At 40.6% G+C, this 22,024-nt stretch overlaps 1 protein-coding gene across 11 annotated transcripts in view; it reads right to left on the bottom strand.

Moving 5' to 3' along the window:
- The window catches only part of ATRX (ATRX chromatin remodeler), a 251,968-nt gene extending 230,881 nt beyond the window's left edge, over positions 1–21,087 (bottom strand). For 8 of the 11 annotated variants that reach the window (XM_067723492.1, XM_067723495.1, XM_067723497.1 and 5 more), the window contains exon 1: positions 20,829–21,087. Coding sequence is in view for 3 of the 11 variants with exons in the window: in XM_067723496.1 (XP_067579597.1) it covers positions 20,829–20,848 (20 nt within the window). In the remaining 8 variants the exon portion in view is untranslated. Of the gene's footprint in view, positions 1–13,771; positions 13,862–20,828 lie in introns of those variants that run through there. The other 3 variants (XM_067723503.1, XM_067723502.1, XM_067723494.1) reach the window with 3 other exon arrangements.
- Between the last annotated feature and the right edge of the window lie 937 nt (positions 21,088–22,024).

Below are 22,024 nucleotides of genomic sequence, written 5' to 3'. Positions count from 1 at the left end.
GTCCACTATAGAAAGTGCAATATAAAGAAAAGTGTGAAGTACAAAATAAAATGTCAGGTAAAATCCCACCATGCAGAGATAATCATAGGGGAAAATGTTAGCACGCATTTTCATTGTTTTTAACAAAATCGAATGGTTACTTTACTGCTTTGTAACCTCTTCCCTCTGTTAATACACAGTGAATATTTTCCTGCATCGTTATTTTCCTAAAACAATTTTTAATGGCAGTATAGTATTCCATCATGTAAAGATGCCAGAAGTTTTTTCTCAAGCTAACAGCACTTAACGACAGATATGCTTTTGTTGCAGGAATTGCAGCTGCCTCCTATTAGGATCTGTAGCATGGCTGCTAAATTTTAAAATCAATTTTTATTTATTCAGAACATAAATAGTGCAGAAAAAAAGGGCTATGTGCACTGACTATTACAAAAGATTCACAAAGAGAAATAAGCTGACACACTTAAAGAATTACCAATGCTTGCTTCAGCTGTTAAGTTATAGTTGTCTACAAAACCACATTGGCCAGGGTGAACAACTATAGAATAAGAAAATTCTCAAACTGCCACTGGAAGTGTAAATTAGTAAAACCATTATGGAGATCAATTTGGCAATCATCTTACAATAAAAAATAAAATTGACCTCCTAAAGAAACTCCAGCATATGTGCAAAGGAGACACATTTAAGAATGTTCTAACACTTTTTAATAGCACCAAATTAGAAAAAATTCTAAATACCCACCAATGGTAGACAGATGAATTGTAGTATACACATTCAACTCAAAACTAATAAAATGAAAAGTGAGCATTCCAGATCAGTTTGTTCAACAGAGATATAATGTAAGCCACGAATATAATTTAAAAATTTCTAGAAACATTTTGAAAAAAGAAAAAGCAGGTGAAATTAATTTTAATCTTATTTAACCCAATATATGCAAATCATCATTTCAATATGTAATTAATATAAAATAATTAGTAATAAGATATTCTACATTTTTTTTGTACTAAGTCTTTGAAATCCTCTGAGCAAATACACTTCCAGCACATCTTAATTCACACTGGCCACATTTCAGGTGCTCAACAGCCACAGATAGTTAATGGCTATTATATTGAACAGTGCAGATCTAAAGTTACCTCAAAATCCCCAGAACAATACTGAACCGAAAAAGGAAGTTGCAAAATCATATGTATTATATGGCATCACTTAAATAAACTTATAAAACTAAAAAACTTCCAAATTATGTCTCTGGGAACTTCCCTGGTGGCACAGTGATTAAGAATCCGCCTGCCAATGCAGGGGACACAGGTTCTAGCCCTGGTCCGAGAAGATCCCACATGCCGCGGAGCAATTAAGCCCGTGCACCACAACTACTGAGCCTGCACTCTAGAGCCCATGGGCCACAACTACTGAGCCCGTGGGCCACAACTACTGAAGCCCGTGTGCCTAGAGCCCATGCTCCACAACAAGAGAAGCCACCGGAATGAGAAGCCTGTGCACCGTAACGAAGAGTAGCCCCCGCTCACCGCAACTAGAGAAAGCCCACGTGCAGCAACAAAGACCCAATGCAGCCAAAAATAAAATAAATAATTTTTTTAAAAATCTGTATTGGGGGCTTCCCTGGTGGCGCAGTGCTTGAGAGTCCGCCTGCCGATGCAGGGGACACGGGTTCATGCCCTGGTCCGGGAAGATCCCACATGCCGCGGAGCGGCTGGGCCCGTGAGCCATGGCCACTGAGCCTGCGCGTCTGGAGCCTGTACTCCGCAACGGGAGAAGCCACAACAGTGAGAGGCCCGCGTACCGCAAAGAAAAAAAAAATCTGTATTGGGACTTTCCTGTTGGCACAGTGGTTAAGAATCTGCCTGCCAAGGCAGGGGACACGGGTTCGAGCCCTGGTCCGGGGAGATCCCACATGCCGCGGAGCAACTAAACCCATGTGCCACAACTACTGAGCCTGCGTTCTAGAGCCCGTGGGCCACAACTACTGAGCCCATGTGCCACAACTACTGAAGCTGTGTGCCTAGAGCCTGTGCTCTACAAGAGAAGCCACCGCAACGAGAAGCCCACGCACCGTAACGAAGAGTAGCCCCTGCTCGCAGCAAGTAGAGAAAGCCTGCACACAGCAACGAAGACCCAACACAACCAAAAAAAAAAATCTATATTGATAGTTCATAAGTGTGCATGTATAACCTATCTCCATATTTGTTGCCAGAAAAATATGTTTATACAATTCACTAAATATCTTGTCTTGTGTTATTAGCTTAGTTTTATTCTAAAAGCACTTAAGGGCAGAACCTAGGTATTTCTGGTTTTATTAGACTCAGTACCAACAGTACCTACTTTAGCAAATAAACACTATTCAGAATTTGTCAGAAAACGTCAAACTTTCCAAAACAATGAAGAAACAATGGAGGACTGAACAAATTCCAGTCTACTGTTTTGAATACAAAGATATAAGTGCTCTAATGCAGGTAAAAAGATGCAAGTTTGAGTAATAAAGCAGCAACATTTGAATAAGACCTACATTTTACCTTATGTATAAATAGTGATCTCTGCGTAACATTCAGAATTTTTTAATTGCAATAACAGTCACCATGTTCACATGGGCCAAATCAGTAATTCCCAGTAGGAACTTCAAGAAATGTTTCATTCTATTTGGCACACTGATTAAATACAGTTCATTTCATCAATATGCCACACCCCATCCCCACCCAAACGCAGAGGCTTCAAATGGAGAAAGGAGGCAAAGAACGTGGCAAGATCAAGAAAGCAGGGGACTTCCCTGGTGGCGCAGTTGTTAAGAATCCGTCTGCCAATGCAGGGGACACAGGTTCGAGCCCTGGTCCAGGAAGATCCCACATGCCGCGGAGCAACTAAGCCCGTGCGTCACAACTACTGAGCCTGCACTCTAGAGCCCACAAGCCACAACTACTGGGCCCATGCACTGCAACTACTGAAGCCCGCGTGCCTAGAGCCCATGCTCTGCAATAAGAGAAGCCACCGCAATGAGAAGCCTGTGCACCACAACGAAGAGTAGCCACCCCGCAATGAGAAGCCTGTGCACCACAACGAAGAGTAGCCACCCCCCAAAAAAAAGAGTAGCCCCCACTCGCCGCAACTAGAGAAAGCCTGCATGCAGCAATGAAGACCCAACACAACCAAAAAAAATAAATAAGTAAATAAATAGTTGCCTATGTGCAGCAAATTCAAGTTTTGCTTTCTGGAACTTTTTTCCCCAAATATTTTCAATCGAGTTTGGTTAAATCCACGGATGCAGAATCCAGTATATTTGGTATAGTTGAGCAGACTCAAATATCTGTCACGCCCATGCTCAAAACATCCAGGGGCTTCCCATGTTTATAAATAAGGATAAAGTGCAAATGCCTAAGCAAGAGAGACTGCCCTGGTGGTCCAGTGGGTAACACTCCATGCTCCCAATGCAGGGAATCCAGGTTAGATCCCTGGTCAGGGAAGTAGATCCCCCAAGCATGCCGCAACTAAGAGCCCACATGCTGCAACTAAACATGCCGCAATGAACATCCCACGTGCAACAACTGAGACCTGGCACAGCCAAAATAAATAAATACATATTTTTTAAAATCCTAAGCAAGAATTTGAAGGTCTCTGCAAAATAATTCACAGATGACTTTCCAATCTCATCTGACCACAACTCTAAGCTCAAAGAAGGTTCTCTTTCCCCTCTTCACCCACTGAATATTGCTTTACTTCTCTTTAAGAGCAACACATTCAGCTTATAGTTCCTTGTTTAAAACTCAAGAGTACTCCCTACTGGAGTGTAAACGCCTCAAAGGAGGAAACTGGTCTGAGTTCACCTCTTTTTCCCATGTGAGAAATAACAAATTTCCTTGAACAGAGGAATACTAAATGTTTATTAAGATAAAGATAATGCCTGCTCAGGGATTCCTTAAGAGAAAAGAGTGTTGATTTGTTGAGCATTTTTTAAAAGCCCTGAAGTCATTTAGTACAATCAAATATTTTCCCTTCTATCTCTAAATTGAAATATTCAATAAGCTGTGTTGGATGCTCTACAGGCAGCCTTCAAAAGAAATGCATTATTTCATATACTTAACAGTAACAGGTCCAGTCACTGTAATATGAAACATTTACTCTTAGTTCTCTATTTTTAGGAGATACTCAGAAAACACAATGAAAATTCATAAATAGGGTGTTTTGATTTTGAATGTTGGGGGTATCTGAGGAAAGGGGAAAGGCAAGAAAAATAAGAGGTGGGCAAATTCTCTCTAACTCTACAGAAATTAACCAAGCCTAGCTTCAAAATCTCTAAAGTGGGCTGATAATATTAGTATTAAAAGTAAAACCATTTTTAAAATATACTAGGGACTTCCCTGGTGGTCCAGTGGCTAAGAGTCCACCTTCCAATGCAGCAGACAGGGATTCGAGACCTGGTCGGGGAACTAAGAGCCCACATGCCACGGGGCAACTAAGCCCGAGCGCTCTAGAGCCCACGTGCTGCTACTGAACCCATGTGCCCAGGAGCCCGCACGCCAAAACTAGAGAGGAGCCCGCATGCCACAATGAAGAGCCCATGCACCACAACTAAAGATCCTGCATGCCACAACGAAGATCCCGCATGCCACAACTAAAGACCCGACACAGCCAAATAAATAAGTATTTTTACAAAATAATAATAAAATAAAGTATAGTAAAAGCAAAGATGTGCCTCCTGATAAAATGTGCTCAAAAAGGCGTATCACTTCATACTATCCCTAGCAAAATACATAAACACAAGGAAACACCAGACAAACCCAAATTAACTGGCCTGTGTTCTTCAAAGAACGGAAGGCAAAAAAAAGGCACGGTGAACTGCTCCAGATTAAAGAAGATTAAACAGACATGAAAATAAAATGCAATGCATATTCCAGAACTGGATCCTGGACCAGAAAAAATGATATTTTAGTCTTTCGCTATGAAGGACATTATGAATCAATTGGCAAAATGTAAATAAGGTCTGTAGATTAGAAACAGTACTGTATCAAGGTTAATTTCTAAATTTGCTAACTATATTGACGTTATATAAGACAATATTCCCATTTTGGGGAAACTTTTTTTTTTTTTTTGGCTGCGTTGGGTCTTCGCTGCTGTGCGGGCTTTCTCTAGTTGAGACAAGCAGTGGCTACTCTTTGTTGCGGTGCACAGGCTTCAGTGGTTTCTCTTGTTGCAGAGCACGTGCTCTAGGCGCGTGGGCTTCAGTAGTTGTGGCACACAGGCTTAGTAGTTGCTCCGCGGCACGTGGGAACTTCCCGGACCAGGGCTTGAACCCATGTTCCCTGCACTGTCAGTCGGAGTCGTAACCACCACGCCACCAAGGGAGGTCCCTCGGGAAACTTTTAATTTTGAAATATAGTAAAAAGGAGATATTCTTTTTTCTTTTTTTGGCCACACCACACACAGCATGTGGAATCTTATTTCCCAGACCAGGGATCTAACCCCCTCCTGCTGCAGTGGAAGTGCAGAGTCTTAATCACTGGCCTGCCAGGGGAGTCCCAGGAGATGATTATTCTTTATCTCCCTGAAGGTAGGATCACGTTCACCTCCTGAGGTTACAGTTATAAAAAACATTCACAAAAAATCATTCAATAAAATAGTACATGAGATGAATGAGACATCGACTAGAAACTTAAGGAAGTATCTTCGATCTGTTGAGAGACTTTTTTTTAACATCTTTATTGGAGTATAATTGCTTTACAGTGCTGTGCTAGTTTCTGCATTATAACAAAGTGAATCAGCTATACATATATATATATATCCCCATATCTCATCCCTCTTGCGTCTCCCTCCCTCCCACCCTCCCTATCCCACCCCTCTAGGAGGTCACAAAGCACCGAGCTGATTTCCCTTTGCTATGCGGCAGCTTTCCACTAGCTATCAATTTTACATTTGGTAGTGTATATATGTCCATGCCACTCTCTCACTTTCTCCCAGCTCTCCCTTCCCCCTCCCCATGTACTCAAGTCCATTCTCTACTATGTCTGCATACTATTCCCATCCCCCACTAGGTTCTTCATAACAATTTTTTTTTTAGGTTCCATATATATGTTACCATACAGTATTTGTTTTTCTCTTTCTGACTTACTTCACTCTGTATGACAGACTCTAGGTCCATCCACCTCACTACAAATAACTCAATTTCATTTCTTTTTATGGCTGAGTAATATTCCATTGAATATATGTGCCACATCTTCTTTAACCATTCATCTGTCGATGGACACTTAGGTTGCTTCCGTGTCCTGGCTATTGTAAACAGAGCTGCAATGAACATTGTGGTACATGACTCTTCTTGAATTATGCTTTGCTCAGAGTATATGCCCAGTACTGGAATTGCTGGGTCGTTTAGTAGTTCTATTTTTAGTTTTTTAAGGAACCCCCATACTGATCTCCATAGTGGCTTTATCAATTTACATTCCCACCAACAGTGCAAGAGGGTTCCATTTTCTGCACATCCTCTCCAGCATTTATTGTTTGTAGATTTTTCGATGATGGCCATTCTCACTGGTGTAAGGCGATACCTTATTGTAATTTTGATCAGCAATTCTCTAATGATTAGTGATGTTGAGCAGCTTTTCATGTGTTTGTTTGCAATCTGTATTTCTTTGGAGAAATGGCTATTTAGGTCTTTTGCCCATTTTTGGAGCACACTGTTTGTTTTTTAGATATTAAGCTTCATGAGCTGCTTGTAAATTCTGGAGATTAATCCTTTGTCAGTTGCCTCATTTGCAAATATTTTTTCCCATTCTGAGGGTTGTCTTTTCATCTTGTTTATGGTTTCCTTTGCTGTGCAAAAGCTTTTAAGTTTCGTGAAGTCCCATTTGTTTATTTTTGTTTTTATTTCCATTTCTCTAGGAAGTGGGTCAAAAAGGAACTTGCTGTGATTTATGTCATAGAGTGTTCTGCCTATGTTTTCCTCTAAGAGTTTGATAGTGTCTGGCCTTATATTTAGGTCTTTCATCCATTTTGAGTTTATTTTTGTGTATGGAGTTACAGAGTGTTCTAATTTCATTCTTTTACATGTAGCTGTTCAGTTTTCCGAGCACCACTTACTGAAGAGGCTGTCTTTTCTCCACTGTATATTCTTGCCTCCTTTATCAAAGATAAGGTGACCATATGTGCGTGGGGTTATCTCTGGGCTTTCTATCCTGTTCCACTGATCTATATCTCTGTTTTTGTGTCAGTACTCATACTGTCGTGAGTACTGTAGCTCTGTAGTATAGTTTGAAGTCACGGACCCTGATTCCTCCAGCTCCATTTTTCTTTCTCAAGATTGCTTTGGCTATTCAGGGTCTTTTGTGTTTCCATACAAATTGTGAAATTGTTTGTTCTAGTTCTGTGAAAAATGCCAGTGGTAGTTTGATAGGGATTGCATTGAATCTGTAGATTGCTTTGGGTAGTAGAGTCATTTTCACAATGTTGATTCTTCCAATCTAAGAACATGGTATATCTCTCCATCTATTTGTATCATATTTAATTTCTTTCATCAGTGTCTTACAGTTTTCTGCATACAGGTCTTTTGTCTCCTTAGGTAGGTTTATTCCTAGGTATTTTACTCTTTTTGTTCCAATGGTAAATGGGAGTGTTCCCTTAATTTCTCTTTCAGATTTTTCATCATTAGTGTATAGGAATGCAAGAGGGTTGTGTGCATTAATTTTGTATCTTGCTACTTTACCAAATTCATTGATTAGCTCTAGTACTTTTCTAGTAAGCATCATTAGGATTCTATATGTATAGTATCATGTCATCTACAAACAGTGACAGCTTTATTTCTTCTTTACCGATTTGGATTCCTTTTATTTCCTTTTCTGCTCTGATTGCTGTGGCTAAAACTTCCAAAACTATGTTGAATAATAGTGGTGAGAGTGAACAACCTTGTCTTGTTCCTGATCTTAGTTGAAATGGTTTCAGTTCTTCACCACTGAGGATGGTGTTAGCTGTGGGTTAGTCATATATGGGTTTATTATGTTGAGGTAAGTTCCCTCTATGCCTACTTTCTGCAGAGTTTTTATCATAAATGGGTGTTGAATTTTGTTGAAAGCTTTTTCTGCATCTATTGAGATGATCATATGGTTTTTATTCTTCAATTTGTTAATAAGTGTATCACATTGATTGATTTGCATATATTGAAGAATCCTTGCATTCCTGAGAGAAACCTCACTTGATCATGGTGTATGATCCTTTTAATGTGCCGTTCGATTCTGTCTGCTAGTATTCTGTTGAGGATTTTTGTATCTATGTTCATCAGTGTTAGTGGCCTGTAGTTTTCTTTCTTTGTTACATCTTTGTCTGGTTTTGATATCAGGGTGATGGTGGCTCGTAGAATGAGTTTGGGAGTGTTCCTCCCTCTGCTGTATTTTGGAAGAGCTTGAGAAGGATAGGTGTGAGCTCTTCTCTAAATGTTTGCTGGAATTCGCCTGTGAAGCCATCTGGTTGTGGGCTTTTGTTTGCTGGAAGATTTTTAATCAGAATGTCAATTTCAGTGCTTGTGATTGGTCTATTTATATTTTCTATTTCTTGCTGGTTCAGTCTCGGAAGGTTGTGCTTTCCTAAGAATGTGTCCATTTCTTCCAGGTTGTCCATTTTATTAGCATATCACTGCTTCTAGTAATCTCTCATGATCCTTTGTATTTCTGCAGTGTCAGTTGTTACTTCTTTTACATTTCTAATTCTATTCATCTGAGTCTTCTCCCTTTTTTTCGTGATGAGTCTGGCTAATGGTTTATAAATTTTGTTTCTCGGGCTTCCCTGGTGGCGCAGTGGTTGAGAATCTGCCTGCCAATGCAGGGGACACAGGTTCGAGCCCTGGTCCGGGAAGATCTCACATGCCGTGGAGCAACTACACCCGTGCACCACAGCTACTGAGCCTGCGCTCTAGAGCTCACGAGCCACGACTACTGAGCCCGTGGGCCACAACTACTGAAGCCCACGCGCCTAGAGACCGTGCTCCGCAACAAGCGAAGTCACCGCAATGAGAAGCCTGCGCACCGCAACGAAGAGTAGCCCCCGCTCGCCACAGCTAGAGAAAGCCCATGCGCATCAACGAAGACCCAATGCAGCCAAAAATAAAATTAATTAAATAAATAAATTTATAAATTTTGTTTCTCTTCTCAAAGAATCAGCTTTTAGTTTTACTGATCTTTGCTATTGTTTCCTTCATTTCTTTTTCATTTATTTCTGATCTGATCTTTATGATTTCTTTCCTTCTTCTAACTTTGGGGTTTTTTTGTTCTCTTCGTGTAATTGCTTTAGGTGTAAGGTCAGGTTGTTTACTTAATATGTTTCTTGTTTCTTAAGGTAGGACCGTATTGCTATAAACTTCCCTCTTAGGACAGCTTTTGCTGCATCCCATAGGTTTTGGGTCGTCCTGTTTTCATTGTTATTTGTTTCTAGGTATTTTTTGATTTCGTCTGATTTCTTCAGTGAACTCTTGGTTATTAAGCAGTGTGTTGTTTAGCCTACATGTGTTTGTATTTTTTACAGACTTTTTCCTGTTATTGATATCTAGCCTCACCGTGTTGTGGTTGGAAAAGATACTTGACACGATTTCAATTTTCTTAAATTTACCAAAGCTTGATTTGTGACCCAAGATATGATCTATCCTGGAGAATGTTCCATGAGCACTTAAGAAGAAAGTGTATTCTGTTGTTTTTGAATGGAATGTGCTATAAATATCAATTAAGTCCATCTTGTTTAATGTATCATTTAAAGCTTGTGTTTCCTTATTTATTTTCATTTTAGATGATCTGTCCATTGGTGAAAGTGGGGTGTTAAAGTCCCTTACTATGATTCTACTGTCGATTTCCCCTTTTATGGCTGTTAGCATTTGCCTTATGTATTGAGGTGCTCCTATGTTGGGTGCATAAATATTTACAATTGTTATATCTTCTTCTTGGATCAATCCCTTGATCATTATGTAGTGTCCTTCTTTGCCTCTTCTAATAGTCTTTATTTTAAACTCTATTTTGTCTGATATGAGAATTGCTACTCCAGCTTTCTTTTGATTTACATATGCATGGAATATCTTTTTCCATCTTCTCACTTTCAGTTTGTATGTGTCCCTAGCTCTGAAGTGGGTCTCTTTTAGCCAGCATATATAGGGGTCTTGTTGTTGTATCCATTAAGCCCGTCTGTCTTTTGGTTGGAGCGTTTAATCCATTTACATTTAAGGTAATTATCGATATGTATGTTCCTATTCCCATTTTTGTAATTGTTTTGTGTTTGTTATTGTAGGTCTTTTCCTTCTCTTGTGTTTCCTGCCTAGGGAAGTTCCTTTGGCATTTGTTGTAAAGCTGGTTTGGTGGTGCTGAATTCTCTTAGCTTTTGCCTGTCTGTAAAGGTTTTAATTTCTCCGTCGAATCTGAATGAGATCCCTGCTAGATAGTATAGTCTTGGTTGCAGGTTTTTCCCTTTCATCACTTTAAATATGTCCTGCCACTCCCTTCTGGCTTGCAGAGTTTCTGCTGAAAGATCAGATGTTAACCTTTTTGGCATTCCCTTGTATGTTATTTGTTGTTTTTCCCTTGCTGCTTTTAATACTTTTTCTTTGTATTTAATATTTGATAGTTTGATTAATATGTGTCTTGTTGTGTTTCTCCTTGGATTTATCCTGTATGGGACTCCCTGAACTTCCTCTACTTGACTATTTCCTTTCACATATTAGGGAAGTTTTCAACTATAATCTCTTAAAATATTTTCTCAGTCCCTTTCTTTTTCTCTTCTTCTGGGACCCCTATAATTCGAATGTTGGTGTATTTAATATTGTCCCACAGGCCTCTGAGACTGTCCTCAATTATTTTCATTCTTTTTTCTTTATTCTGCTCTGCATTAATTATTTCCACTATTTTAGCTTCCAGGTCACGTATCCATTCTTCTGCCTCAGTTATTCTGCTATTGATTCCTTCTAGAGAATTTTTAATTTCATTTATTGTGTTGTTCATCATTGTTTGCTCTTTAGTTCTTCAAGGTCCCTGTTAAACGTTTCCTGCATTTTCTCTATTCTATTTCCAAGATTTTCGATCATCTGTACTATCATTACTCTGAAGCTTTTTTCAGGTAGACTGCTTATTTCCTCTTCATTTGTTTGGTGTGGTGGGTTTTTACCTTGCTCCTTCATCTGCTCTGTGTTTTTCTGTCTTCTCATTTTGCTTAATTTACTGTGTTTGGGGTCTCCTTTTCACAGGCTGCAGGTTTGTAGTTAGTGTTGTTTTTGGTGTCTGCCGCCAGTGGCTAAGGTTGATTCAGTGGGTTGTGTAGGCTGCCTGGTGGAGGAGACTGGTGCCTGTGTTCTGGTGGATGAGGCTGGATCTTGCCTTTCTGGTGGGCAGGTCTGCATCTGGTGGTGTGATTTGGGGTGTCTGTGACCTTATTATGATTTTAGTCAGGCTTTCTGCTAGTGGGTGGGGTTGTGTTCCTGTCTTGCTAGTTGTTTGGCATAGGGTGTGCAGTAATGTAGCTTGCTGGTCATTGAGTGGAGCTGGGTCTTGGTGTTCAGATGGAGATCTCTGGGAGATTTTTGCCATTTGATATTATGTGGCACTGGGAGGTCTCTAGTGGACCAATGTCCTGAGCTCGGCTCTCCCACCACAGAGGCACAGGCCTGACACCCGACCAGAGCACCAAGATCCTGTCATCCACACGGCTCAGAATAAAAGGGAGAAAAAAAGAAAGAAAGAAAGAAAAATAAAATAAAATAAAGTTATTAAAATTTAAAATAAAAAATTAATAAAAATTTTAAAAAAGAAAAAAAGAGAAAGAGAGCAACCAAACCAAAAATCAAATCCACCAATGATAAGAAGCGCTAAAAACTACACTAAGAAAGAAAAAAAATGGGGGGGGCCGACAGAACCCTAGGACAAATGGTAAAAGCAAAGCTATACAAAGTTACACACAGAAGCATATACATACACACTCACAAAAATAGAAAAAGGAAAAAATATATATATCGTTGCTCCCAATGTCAACCGCCTCAATTTGGGATGATTCGTTGTCTATTCAGGTATTCCACAGATGCAGGGTACATCAAGTTGATTGTGGAGATTTAATCCACTGCTCCTGAGGCTGCTGGGAAAGATTTCCCTTTCTCTTCTTTGTTCGCACAGCTCCTGGGGTTCAGCTTTGGATTTGGCCCCACCTTTGTGTGTAGGTCGCCGGAGGGCATGTGTTTTTCGCTCAGACAGGACGGGGTTAAAGTAGCAGCTGATTAGAGGGCTCTGGCTCACTCAAGCCCGGGGGAGGGAGAGGTACGGAATGCAGGGTGAGCCTGCGGAGGCAGAGGGCAGCGTGATATTGCAACAGCCTGAGGTGCACCGTGTGTTCTCCCGGGGAAGTTGTCCCTGGATCACAGGACCCTGGCAGTGGCAGGCTATACAGGCTCCCTGGAGGGGAGGTGTGGATAGTGACCTGTGCTGGCACACAGGCTTCTTGGTGGCTGCAGCAGCAGCTTTAGCGTTTCATGCCCGTCTCTGGTGTCTCTCGGATAGCCATGGCTCATGCCCGTCTCTGGAGCTCATTTAGGTGGTTCTCTGAATCCCCTCTTGTCGTGCACCCCGAAACAATTGTCTCTTGCCTCTTCAGCAGTTCTAGACTTTTTCCCAGACTCCCTCCAGACTAGCTGTGGCACACTAGCCCCCTTCAGGCTGTGTTCACGCCAAGCCCTGCCCTCTCCCTGGGATCCGACCTCCAAAGCCCGAGCCTCAGCTCCCAGCCCCCACCCGCCCCGGAGGGGGAGCAGACAAGCCTCTTGGGCTGGTGAGTCCTGGTCAGCACCAATCCTCTGTGCAGGGATCTCTCCGCTTTGCCCTCTGCACCCCTGTTGCTGCACTCTCCTCCGTGGCTCCAAAGCTTCCCCGCCGCCACCCCCTGTCTCCACCAGTACAGGGGCTTCCTAGTGTGTAGAAACTTTTCCTCCTTCACAGCTCCTTCCCACTGGTGCAGGTCCCATCCCTATTCTTTTGTCTCTATTTTTTCTTTTTTCTTTTGCCCTACCCAGGTATGTGGGGAGTTTCTTGCCTTTTGGGAGGTCTGAGGTCTTCTGCCAGAGTTCAGTAGGTGTTCTGTGGGAGTTGTTCCACATGTAGATGTATTTCTGGTGTATTTGTGGGGAGGAAGGTGATCTCCACCTCTTACTCCTCCACCATCTTGAAGGTCTCATGGATAGACATTTTTTAAGTATCATTTATAAAAACACCAAAACATCTTTTTTTGTTGTTGTGGGGGAACAGAGTTACTAGCCAAAATGTAAATTAGTACCGATTTTTTTAAGTATAGTGTAAAGTATAATGTAAGCTCCATGGGGAGCCTTAATTTAATTTGTCTTGTTCACCTAAGCAGTACTTAGAACAGTTCTTGGCAATGGTAATAGTAATTAGTAACAACTAATACTTGAGTAATTATTATGTCACACTTACCTAAGTGTTTTGTGTCCATTAACTCATTTAGTCTTCACACAACCCAAGAAATGTTTGGTGAATGAATCAATACTTTTTGCAGTATGACAATTACAGTCAGTTCTGCAATAATATAACATGAGTTCCTAAAAATCACCAGGTAATGCAAAATTGTGCAATGAACACCATAGGATTCACGGGAAAAACGGGGTTAAAAGCACAACACTGAAAAAACTTCATCAGTGACACATTTTTTTAAAAAAGACAGAAACCTAATAGAAATGGTAGCACAATTTTACACAGTTTACACATATTAAGTGATTAAGAAATACACAAGCACAACAATAAATATGGCACGTTACCTTGAAAAAGACCTGAAGTTTGCTTGTGGAAGTGGGCATCAGAAGGGTTGCAGCTCATGAATTACTGTGAAGTGATGGAAGGAGAGTTATCTGAAATCGGATGGAAAATTGTAACAATAGGTGTGGATGGGTGTGGTTCATAACACAAGGGGTGAACTGAGGTATGTGGTAGATATCTGAGGTATGTGCCTATATATGCGTGTATTTTAATGTAACTCAGTTCAGCTGGATGCAGTTTCCTGCATTCACCCAGGGCAAACTTTCTATAAAGGGCCAGATAGTAAATATTTTAGGCTTTGTGGGCCATTAGGTCTCTGTTGCAACTATTCAACTCTGAGACTGTGCTACAAAAGCAGCCACAGGACAAAGTAAACAAATGGGCTTGGGTGTGTTCCAACAAAACTTTATTTACAAAAATAGGGCACTGTTTGGTGGCCATAGTTTGCTGAGCCCTGAACTTGCAGACAAAATCCTAAATAAGCAAATGCAAATTTTGTCTTATGCTCAAATTGTCCCCCGATACATCCATCTTGTTGGAACAAATTCACTTTTCAAAACAAGTTTTATAGCAGAACTAAGTTTAGAATGCTATCAAGTAAACCAAAAAATAACTGATATAATTCAAATAAGCAAAATAAATCCAGTATTACTCAAAAATAAACTATTTTTGATTTTGGATTTTATAAATCAAATGTCACCCAAAAGTCAACTGACAAATGACCAAAATAAAGACAACTAATGGTACATTTTGAACACTCATAGTCATTCAAAATCTGTGCATTAAATTCTACACAATCTTCAAGGAAAATGGGTTATGCTTTTGATAGCTCTTCTGAATTAAAATTATCGGGCTCAGTCACAAGGGCACATGTGGCTTTTACAAGATCATCGAGCAATCAAAGTTAACATATGAACTGCACTGTAAGATAAGTTCTGAAGATCTGATGTACAGCATACAGCATGGTGACTATAGTTAACAATACTGTATTATATCCTTGAAAGTTGCTAGAGAGTAGATCTTAAATGTTCTCTCCACAACAATAACAAAAAAAGGTAATTATTGTGACAGTCATTTCAAAATATATACACATATCAAATCATCACATTGTACACCTTAAACTTACACAATGCTATATGTCAATTATATCTCAATAAAGCTGGAAAAATACTAATTGCACATGGTTATACAATATTTGCCCAGGAACTGAGTTAAAAAGTCTAAGTTGACCTCCTTTCAATTAGAAAACACTAATATATACAACATTTCTTTGCTCAGGCTGCTATAACTCACATCTGAAATCCTCCCCCAGTCTTCTTTGTTAAAAGCAGATGCATCCTCCAAGGGTCACATCCAAATGCTACCTCTCTATAAGCCTTCCCTGGACCCCATCAGAAATGTCTTCCTACTCTAAACTCCCATAGCAAGTCACTTTTTACCCAACACAGCATGTAGCACTTTATATCCTGCTTCAAATTTATTTGTGAACATGTCTTATTTCCTCTGCTGTGTGGAAAATAAGCCTAATCTTTAGCCATACTAATCCCTCTGCTGGACTGCCCTTTATCACAGCCAACCCTTAACTGCTAACTTACCTTCAAGACCCAATACAGATACCATCTCCTCTGCAAAACTTTCCTAAACATCCCCCAAATTAGGCTTTCATTCATTCTGATCCCTAGCACAACCAATATACCTCCATTTTAGCACTGCTTTGTAACTGCTTATTTACTTACAATTTCCCTCCTTAGATTAAGAATGCTTTAAGGAGGCAGGAATTTTGTCTTTTACCCTTTGCATACGCTAGTACAATGCCTGGCACCTAGTTGGTACTCAAGTATTTGATCAACTAATAAAGCATTCCTCCAAAATATGGAGTATAGGCTATATACACATGAACACCACTACCATACCAATAAATTTCTTAAACAAATATTTTATGTAACAGTTCACAAGAAAGCTGGACTACTGATACCAAGAATGGCTACTTCAAGCCAAAACTCAGAGACAAAGTCTCAGAGACAGGATCTGAAAACAGTGGCTAGAGAGCAAAATTCACAGAACCTTTTCCCAGGGCAAAAATCACAATCAGCTAGAATATACGTCTTTTCAGAAGTATCATCTCCAATCATAAAAGAGCAGAAATACACTGCATATAGTAATTTTTCAAAACAGAACATATCCTGAGCCATAATAATTATTAACGAACTTCCCAGCAAAGTTTTTCCGTTCTAATAAATGTCTGTGTATGTGACAGTATATGAGATTATATTAGCAACAAAACACCTGTATCCTAACCATGTACGCTTCAAGGCAAAAAAGATATGCATACATTGAATAAAGAAACTTTCCCTCATCACTTCTTCTCCCTACCCCCAAAAAGGCAAACAAAGTCAAAAAATGATCGACACTAACATAACCAGGATTATGTTTTTAATAACTTTGTAGACTATCTAGTACAAGTTCATTCTGTAAATGACAAAGCAGAGGCCTAGAAAGATGAATGATTTGTCCACAACAATCAGTTGAGCAACAGAGCTGTAACTAGAACACCCAGGTTTGCCTCGAGTTAAGCATTCATTCCTCTACAACCAGCAGTTCTCAAACTTCTAGTCTCAGGACCTTTACACTCCTAAAACACTTAAAAATTAACAAAGACCCCCAAAGAGCTTTTAGTTTACTGTCTTTTAAGAACCGCTGTTAAAACCATGTTATCTCCTCCAGAACTGCAGGCTTTATCAGTATCTTTTAAACTTACTCCTATTTTACAGATGAAGAGCTATGAAGATTAATCATCCTGCATGTCAGCTATCAAGCCAATAAGACAAGCATTAGGATACATGTACAGAGAGATCCTACTCAGACACTCCTTTTACTGCCCTGCTATATTCAACATTCCTAAAGGAAGAGCTATACATCATTTTCCAATGGCTTAACCCATTTTAACAGCTTCTGCCAATGTCCAAGAGAACATTCAAGCTCTGGAGGAAAAAGACTTCATGTAAACCCAAGAATTGCCTGTATTCTGTCGCCCTATCCGTAAATTTATTCAGATTTCAAAAGTGAAATAGGCACATAAATACACACAATTTCTTACAGAAAAAAATATTTCACACACCTAAATCTATATACAAATACCTTTAAGTACTACATTTATCTTATCCCTAGAAATACAATATAAAAGTGAAGGCTCATGGTCAACTATACCAAGGGTTGCCAATAATGAGAACTGGCCTGATCACAATTAAAATCACAAATGTCTTTCTTTTCATCCCCACCAATAACATAAGGAAACAGCTGGCATTTGAATATTTTCAAAACCCTTTGTAAAATTTGCATGTACTCCGCTGCCACAGGCCCGGCTTAATAATTTCCACACAGTGGGAATGCACATATTTCACAGATAACATTTTTCAAAAATAGATTAGTATGCAACTGATTGTGAACTACCACAATAACAGACATTTTCTAAGACATTTTCCAAACATCTCTCAAGTAGGACCACTTCTACCTTTAAAAATTTAAGACCAATAACTGGTTATATTGCTTTCAGCTTTTCAAGTAATCAATTGCCATAAGGATTAGAATGACAAGTTCCATCAAATCTCCAAGATCTTTATATAAAAATAAATGAGGGCTTCGCTGGTGGAGCAGTGGTTGAGAGTCCGCCTGCCGATGCAGGGGACACGGGTTCGTGCCCGGGTCCGGGAAGGTCCCACATGCCACGGAGCGGCTGGGCCCGTGAGCCATGGCCGCTGAGCCTGAGCGTCCAGAGGCTGTGCTCCGCAACGGGAGAGGCCACAACAGTGAGAGGCCCGCGTACCGCAAAAAAATAATAATAAATAAATAAATAAATGAAAGTTTACCTGTCAATCAGAGGCTGATCTTTCAGGCCAAAAAACTGAAGAAATAATCTTATTTAAAACAAAATAAATAACAAAAAACTCTTTAAAAACAATAACAGGGCTTCCCTGGTGGTGCAGTGGTTGAGAGTCCGCCTGCCGATGCAGGGGACACGGGTTCGTGCCCCAGTCTGGGAAGATCCCACATGCCGCGGAGCGGCTGGGCCCGTGAGCCATGGCCACTGAGCCAGCGCGTCCAGAGCCTGTGCTCCGCGACGGGAGAGGCCACAACAGTGAGAGGCCCGCGTACCGCAAAAAATAAAAAAAATAAAAAAAATAACAAAACCTTTGAAAACTGAGCCACTGATTTTTCAGTGTATATTTGTCCCTCGGTATCTGAGGGGAGTTGGTTCCAGGACCCACCACAGATACCAAAATCTGAAGATGCTCAAGTCCCATAGTCAGCCCTCCATATCAGCAGTTCCGCATCCTCGGATTCAATCAACCACAGATTGAAATCCTTGGTACTGAGTGGAGGAACACAGAGCCAACTGTATGATTTAGCCAAATCATCAATTTATTTTCCTCCCTCTTGCCTTTTGGCTATTTTTTTTACCACAGAATCCTAGGAATGTTCTTTTTTTATAAATGTAAGTAAAAATTAGAAACTAATCTTTGCTCCTATTTTTAAGTGCTGGACAGAAGATCTGATAAAGAAAAAATCTGGAACAATTGTGTAAAATAAAATTAATGACAATTCATAGAATTGTTCATATTATTTCTGCCTCACATTAGAAGAGAATCAAGAGTGATTTGGTATTGTGGGTTCAACTCACTCAAGCATTACCTGTCAGATTATCCTTTAACTACAATTATGGCTTGAGATGAATGACACTTCAGACTGAGACAGTTCTTCTGAACACCCACTTGGAGCACTTTCATAGTAAATAATCAGCATCACACTTTTTTAAATTAATTCTTCACATTTATACATGTGTTCTTTGCAAGGGGGTTTTCACGTAGCTTAAGATTCTCCTGGAATTAAATGCTTCAGTTATCTTACTATCTCATATGAACATAAAAGACAAAATATTATAAACACCTACAAACTCAAAAGACCTACAACAAATGACAATAGTAGCTAACATGAACTTCTTCCATTGTAATACTTAGGCTAAATTAAAATGGTCATAATCACATTGTATCTGGCAGCTCAAGGAGGTATTAATGCCTGTGGTTAAGAACATAAGCTCTGGAGTCAAGACTGGGTTCAATTCCAGCTCCACCAATTACAAACTATATAACTTTGATCAAGTTCTTTGATCTCTCTATGCCTCAGTTTCCTCCTTATCTGTAAAAAGGGGAACACCAAGTACCTACCCATAGAGTTGTTCTGAGAATTAATCACGATTACACAGGTAAAAGTCAACAGTAAGCACTCAATTTTAGTTATGATTATTACTTTTACCACTAAGATCAACAAAAATTCAAGGCTCATAAGGAAAACTGACCCTGGCATAAAATGAATAATTCTATTCAGAAAGTCTATACATAATTAATTTGCTCACCCTAAAGAAAGGGAGAAAATCCAAGTTCAAGCTACAGTTTTAGAGGCAGACTTTGTGACATTTAGTAAAATCTAGAGGTCATATTTAACTGTAAGGTACACCCTTCATGTACAGGAAATGGGCACCTGATAATAACTAACCAACAAGTTGTACTGGGTACCTCTTATGTGCCCAATACCCCTTACGTAAAGGCTTATTGCACTTTGACCAATTAACACAAATTCAAAAACCAAGGCCACAATCCTTACACAACTAGGGATCTATAATCTAAGAACTAAAGTGCATTTTTTTTCCTCAAAGGAAGGAAAACATCTTCCATCTACTGCTTGTTAATGCAGAAAAATAGGCACAATAAACATCATAGGTTCATTCCCAAATTCTATACACTAGGTAAAGTGCTCTAAAAACATATATACCTATATACTATTAAGATGATGTGTACATATACACACACACACACACACACACACACACACACACACATATATACACCATCCTAATAGTTACTCAAAAGCATATTTTGCCAACTACGAATGCAATTGTGATCTATGATCCCTGTAATTTTACTTTGCCACTAGGCACCAAGGATCCATCTCAGAGCAGAAAAATTACTTAATTCACAAGGGATGAAAAGTCAAATGTCAAACTGTCTGAAAAACAAGCCAGCCACCTGTGTAAAAGTGGTATACATTTCTTATTAACAACCCATTATTTTTAGACACTATCAAGAGGCAAATCAGAAGCACAAGAGAAAAGCAGCCTCAACCTAATATAAACGTGCTTGATTGGTAAGAGGTGGCCTGCCAGGCACTACTTCCTTGCAATAGATCTTACTTCCCATCAACCCATGTTAACGTGCTCCCCACCCCTCTTGGAATATATAAATAAATAAACAAAAATAAGGTCTAATTACTTTTGCTCAAAATTTGCCCATAAATTGGAGAAACATCTAAGGACTGCCTTACCACCCATTTAAAGCTGCACTACACAAAAAGTAGTATACTGGGGTCCTCTGGAAGCAAAACCCTGCGTTAGTATCCCTTTGCCTAGAGGTAAATCCAAGGATACCCCTCAGGGTCTGGGATAGATAAGGAATACTGGCAAGACCCACCCGTTCACCCCACAAAATGGGCTTGTCCCCAGGGGCTGCAGAAAAAAAAATAAAATTCCGCAAGGACGGGGTACTTCCCGTCTTCAGCAGTCCAAACGCCACTAAGTCGTCCCAGGATCTCACATCCTCCCGACCGCCCCTCCCCCTCTTCCCACCCCTCACCCCCACCCCTTCTTCCCCTAGCAGTCTCTAGGCCCAAAGATTAGTAAGAAAGACCGGGATACCAAAAACCGCCTCCCACTTCAGGGTCTCAATTCCACAAGCACCAAAGAATAAACAGAGGAGACCAACTAAGCTCCGCGGTTCGGGGAGGCTGGAGAAAGCGCCCGACACGCCAGGCCGCGCCCCCCACCCCCACCCCGGGTTGGAGCCTACCGCCGAAACCCCGAAACCCTCCTCACCTAAGGAGAAAACGATGCCTCTTTCCGCTCAGCAAAACACAGGCCTAACCCACCAAGCCAAAGCTTTCCCAAACACCCGGCTCAGAAGGCGCGTAGGCCGAAACCACTGGGATCCGTGAGACGGGGTTGTGTTTTACCTCATGGGCTCAGCAGTCATGTTTTCGCTTCAACGCCTTGTCGGCTTCAGCGACCGTAGGGCGCCACTCTGCGCTCCCCGGTGCCCAGTTACGATAGAAATGCACTGGACTCTTAGTCGTCACTACAGCTGGCGCTGGATCCTCCCCACAGCTCAAAGGCCGCCACAGCTGCCACCTCCGCAGGAGCCGCGGAAACAAAGCGACGCCGCCGCCGCCGCCATTTTGTTGGGCCGAGGCTCAGGCAGCAGAATTGGCGCGTCCTCCCTCTTCCTCCTTCCATCATCCATTGGCTGCCTTCTCGGCAGCGCAGATGCCTATTGGGTACAGAAATTCACCTTCTTTGGGGGCCTGTTGCTAAGGCGGTCTACGTCATTTGATCCCCTCCACCTTTTCATAGGGGGTCCAATTCAGTCCCATTGACCTGAAAGTACTAGTGACGTATTTTGACTTTATTCTGAAAATGCTTTTTAATCCGTCCTCTTTTCTTTGACATACTGACAAAACAAGAACAGCAATTTACATTTATTGAGAGTTTACTATATACCCAGCACTATACTAATCCTTTATCCGGATTGTCTCATGTAATCCTTATACCCTTTGAGTCAGACAGCCGCTTGTTACCTACATTTTCTAGACGAGGAAACCAAAACACAAAGTCACACAGTAGTGGAGCCAAGATTCCGATCAGACACCACACTCTTAACCACTAATCTACGTGGCCATCCTATACATTTTCTTTCCTATATTCCAGGTTATCATCAAGTTCTTTACTTTCCTAGATGATTTATATATAATATTAATCATTCCAGCATGCTTACATATATATATATATATATTATAAATATAAAACATAAGACCAACTTGAGATCTGCACACAATTTTTTCAATATTGAATAAATTGCCGCTTGGAACACACACGTGGACCATTTCCCCAGTCTGATGTGATGTTTGGCTCACAAACTAACCAATCTAGGTCGATTTCCACCTCATTACAGAGGTTTGGCTGTATCATCTCTAAAAGGCTTTCCAGGGAATTCCCTGGCCATCCAGTGGTTAGGGCTCTGCGCTTTCGCTGCTGAGGGCCAGGGTTCAATCCCTGGTCGAGGAACTAAGGTCCCACAAGCTGTGCAGCGTGGCCAGAGTAAATAAATAAAAATAGAATAAAAGCCTGTCCAGTTTTCACGTTCTATAATTTA

This window comes from Pseudorca crassidens, chromosome X, assembly GCF_039906515.1.
Source record: "Pseudorca crassidens isolate mPseCra1 chromosome X, mPseCra1.hap1, whole genome shotgun sequence".
Classification (NCBI taxonomy): domain Eukaryota; kingdom Metazoa; phylum Chordata; class Mammalia; order Artiodactyla; family Delphinidae; genus Pseudorca; species Pseudorca crassidens.
Note: the sequence above shows the minus strand (reverse complement) of the source record. Positions and strands in the feature narration are given on the sequence as shown.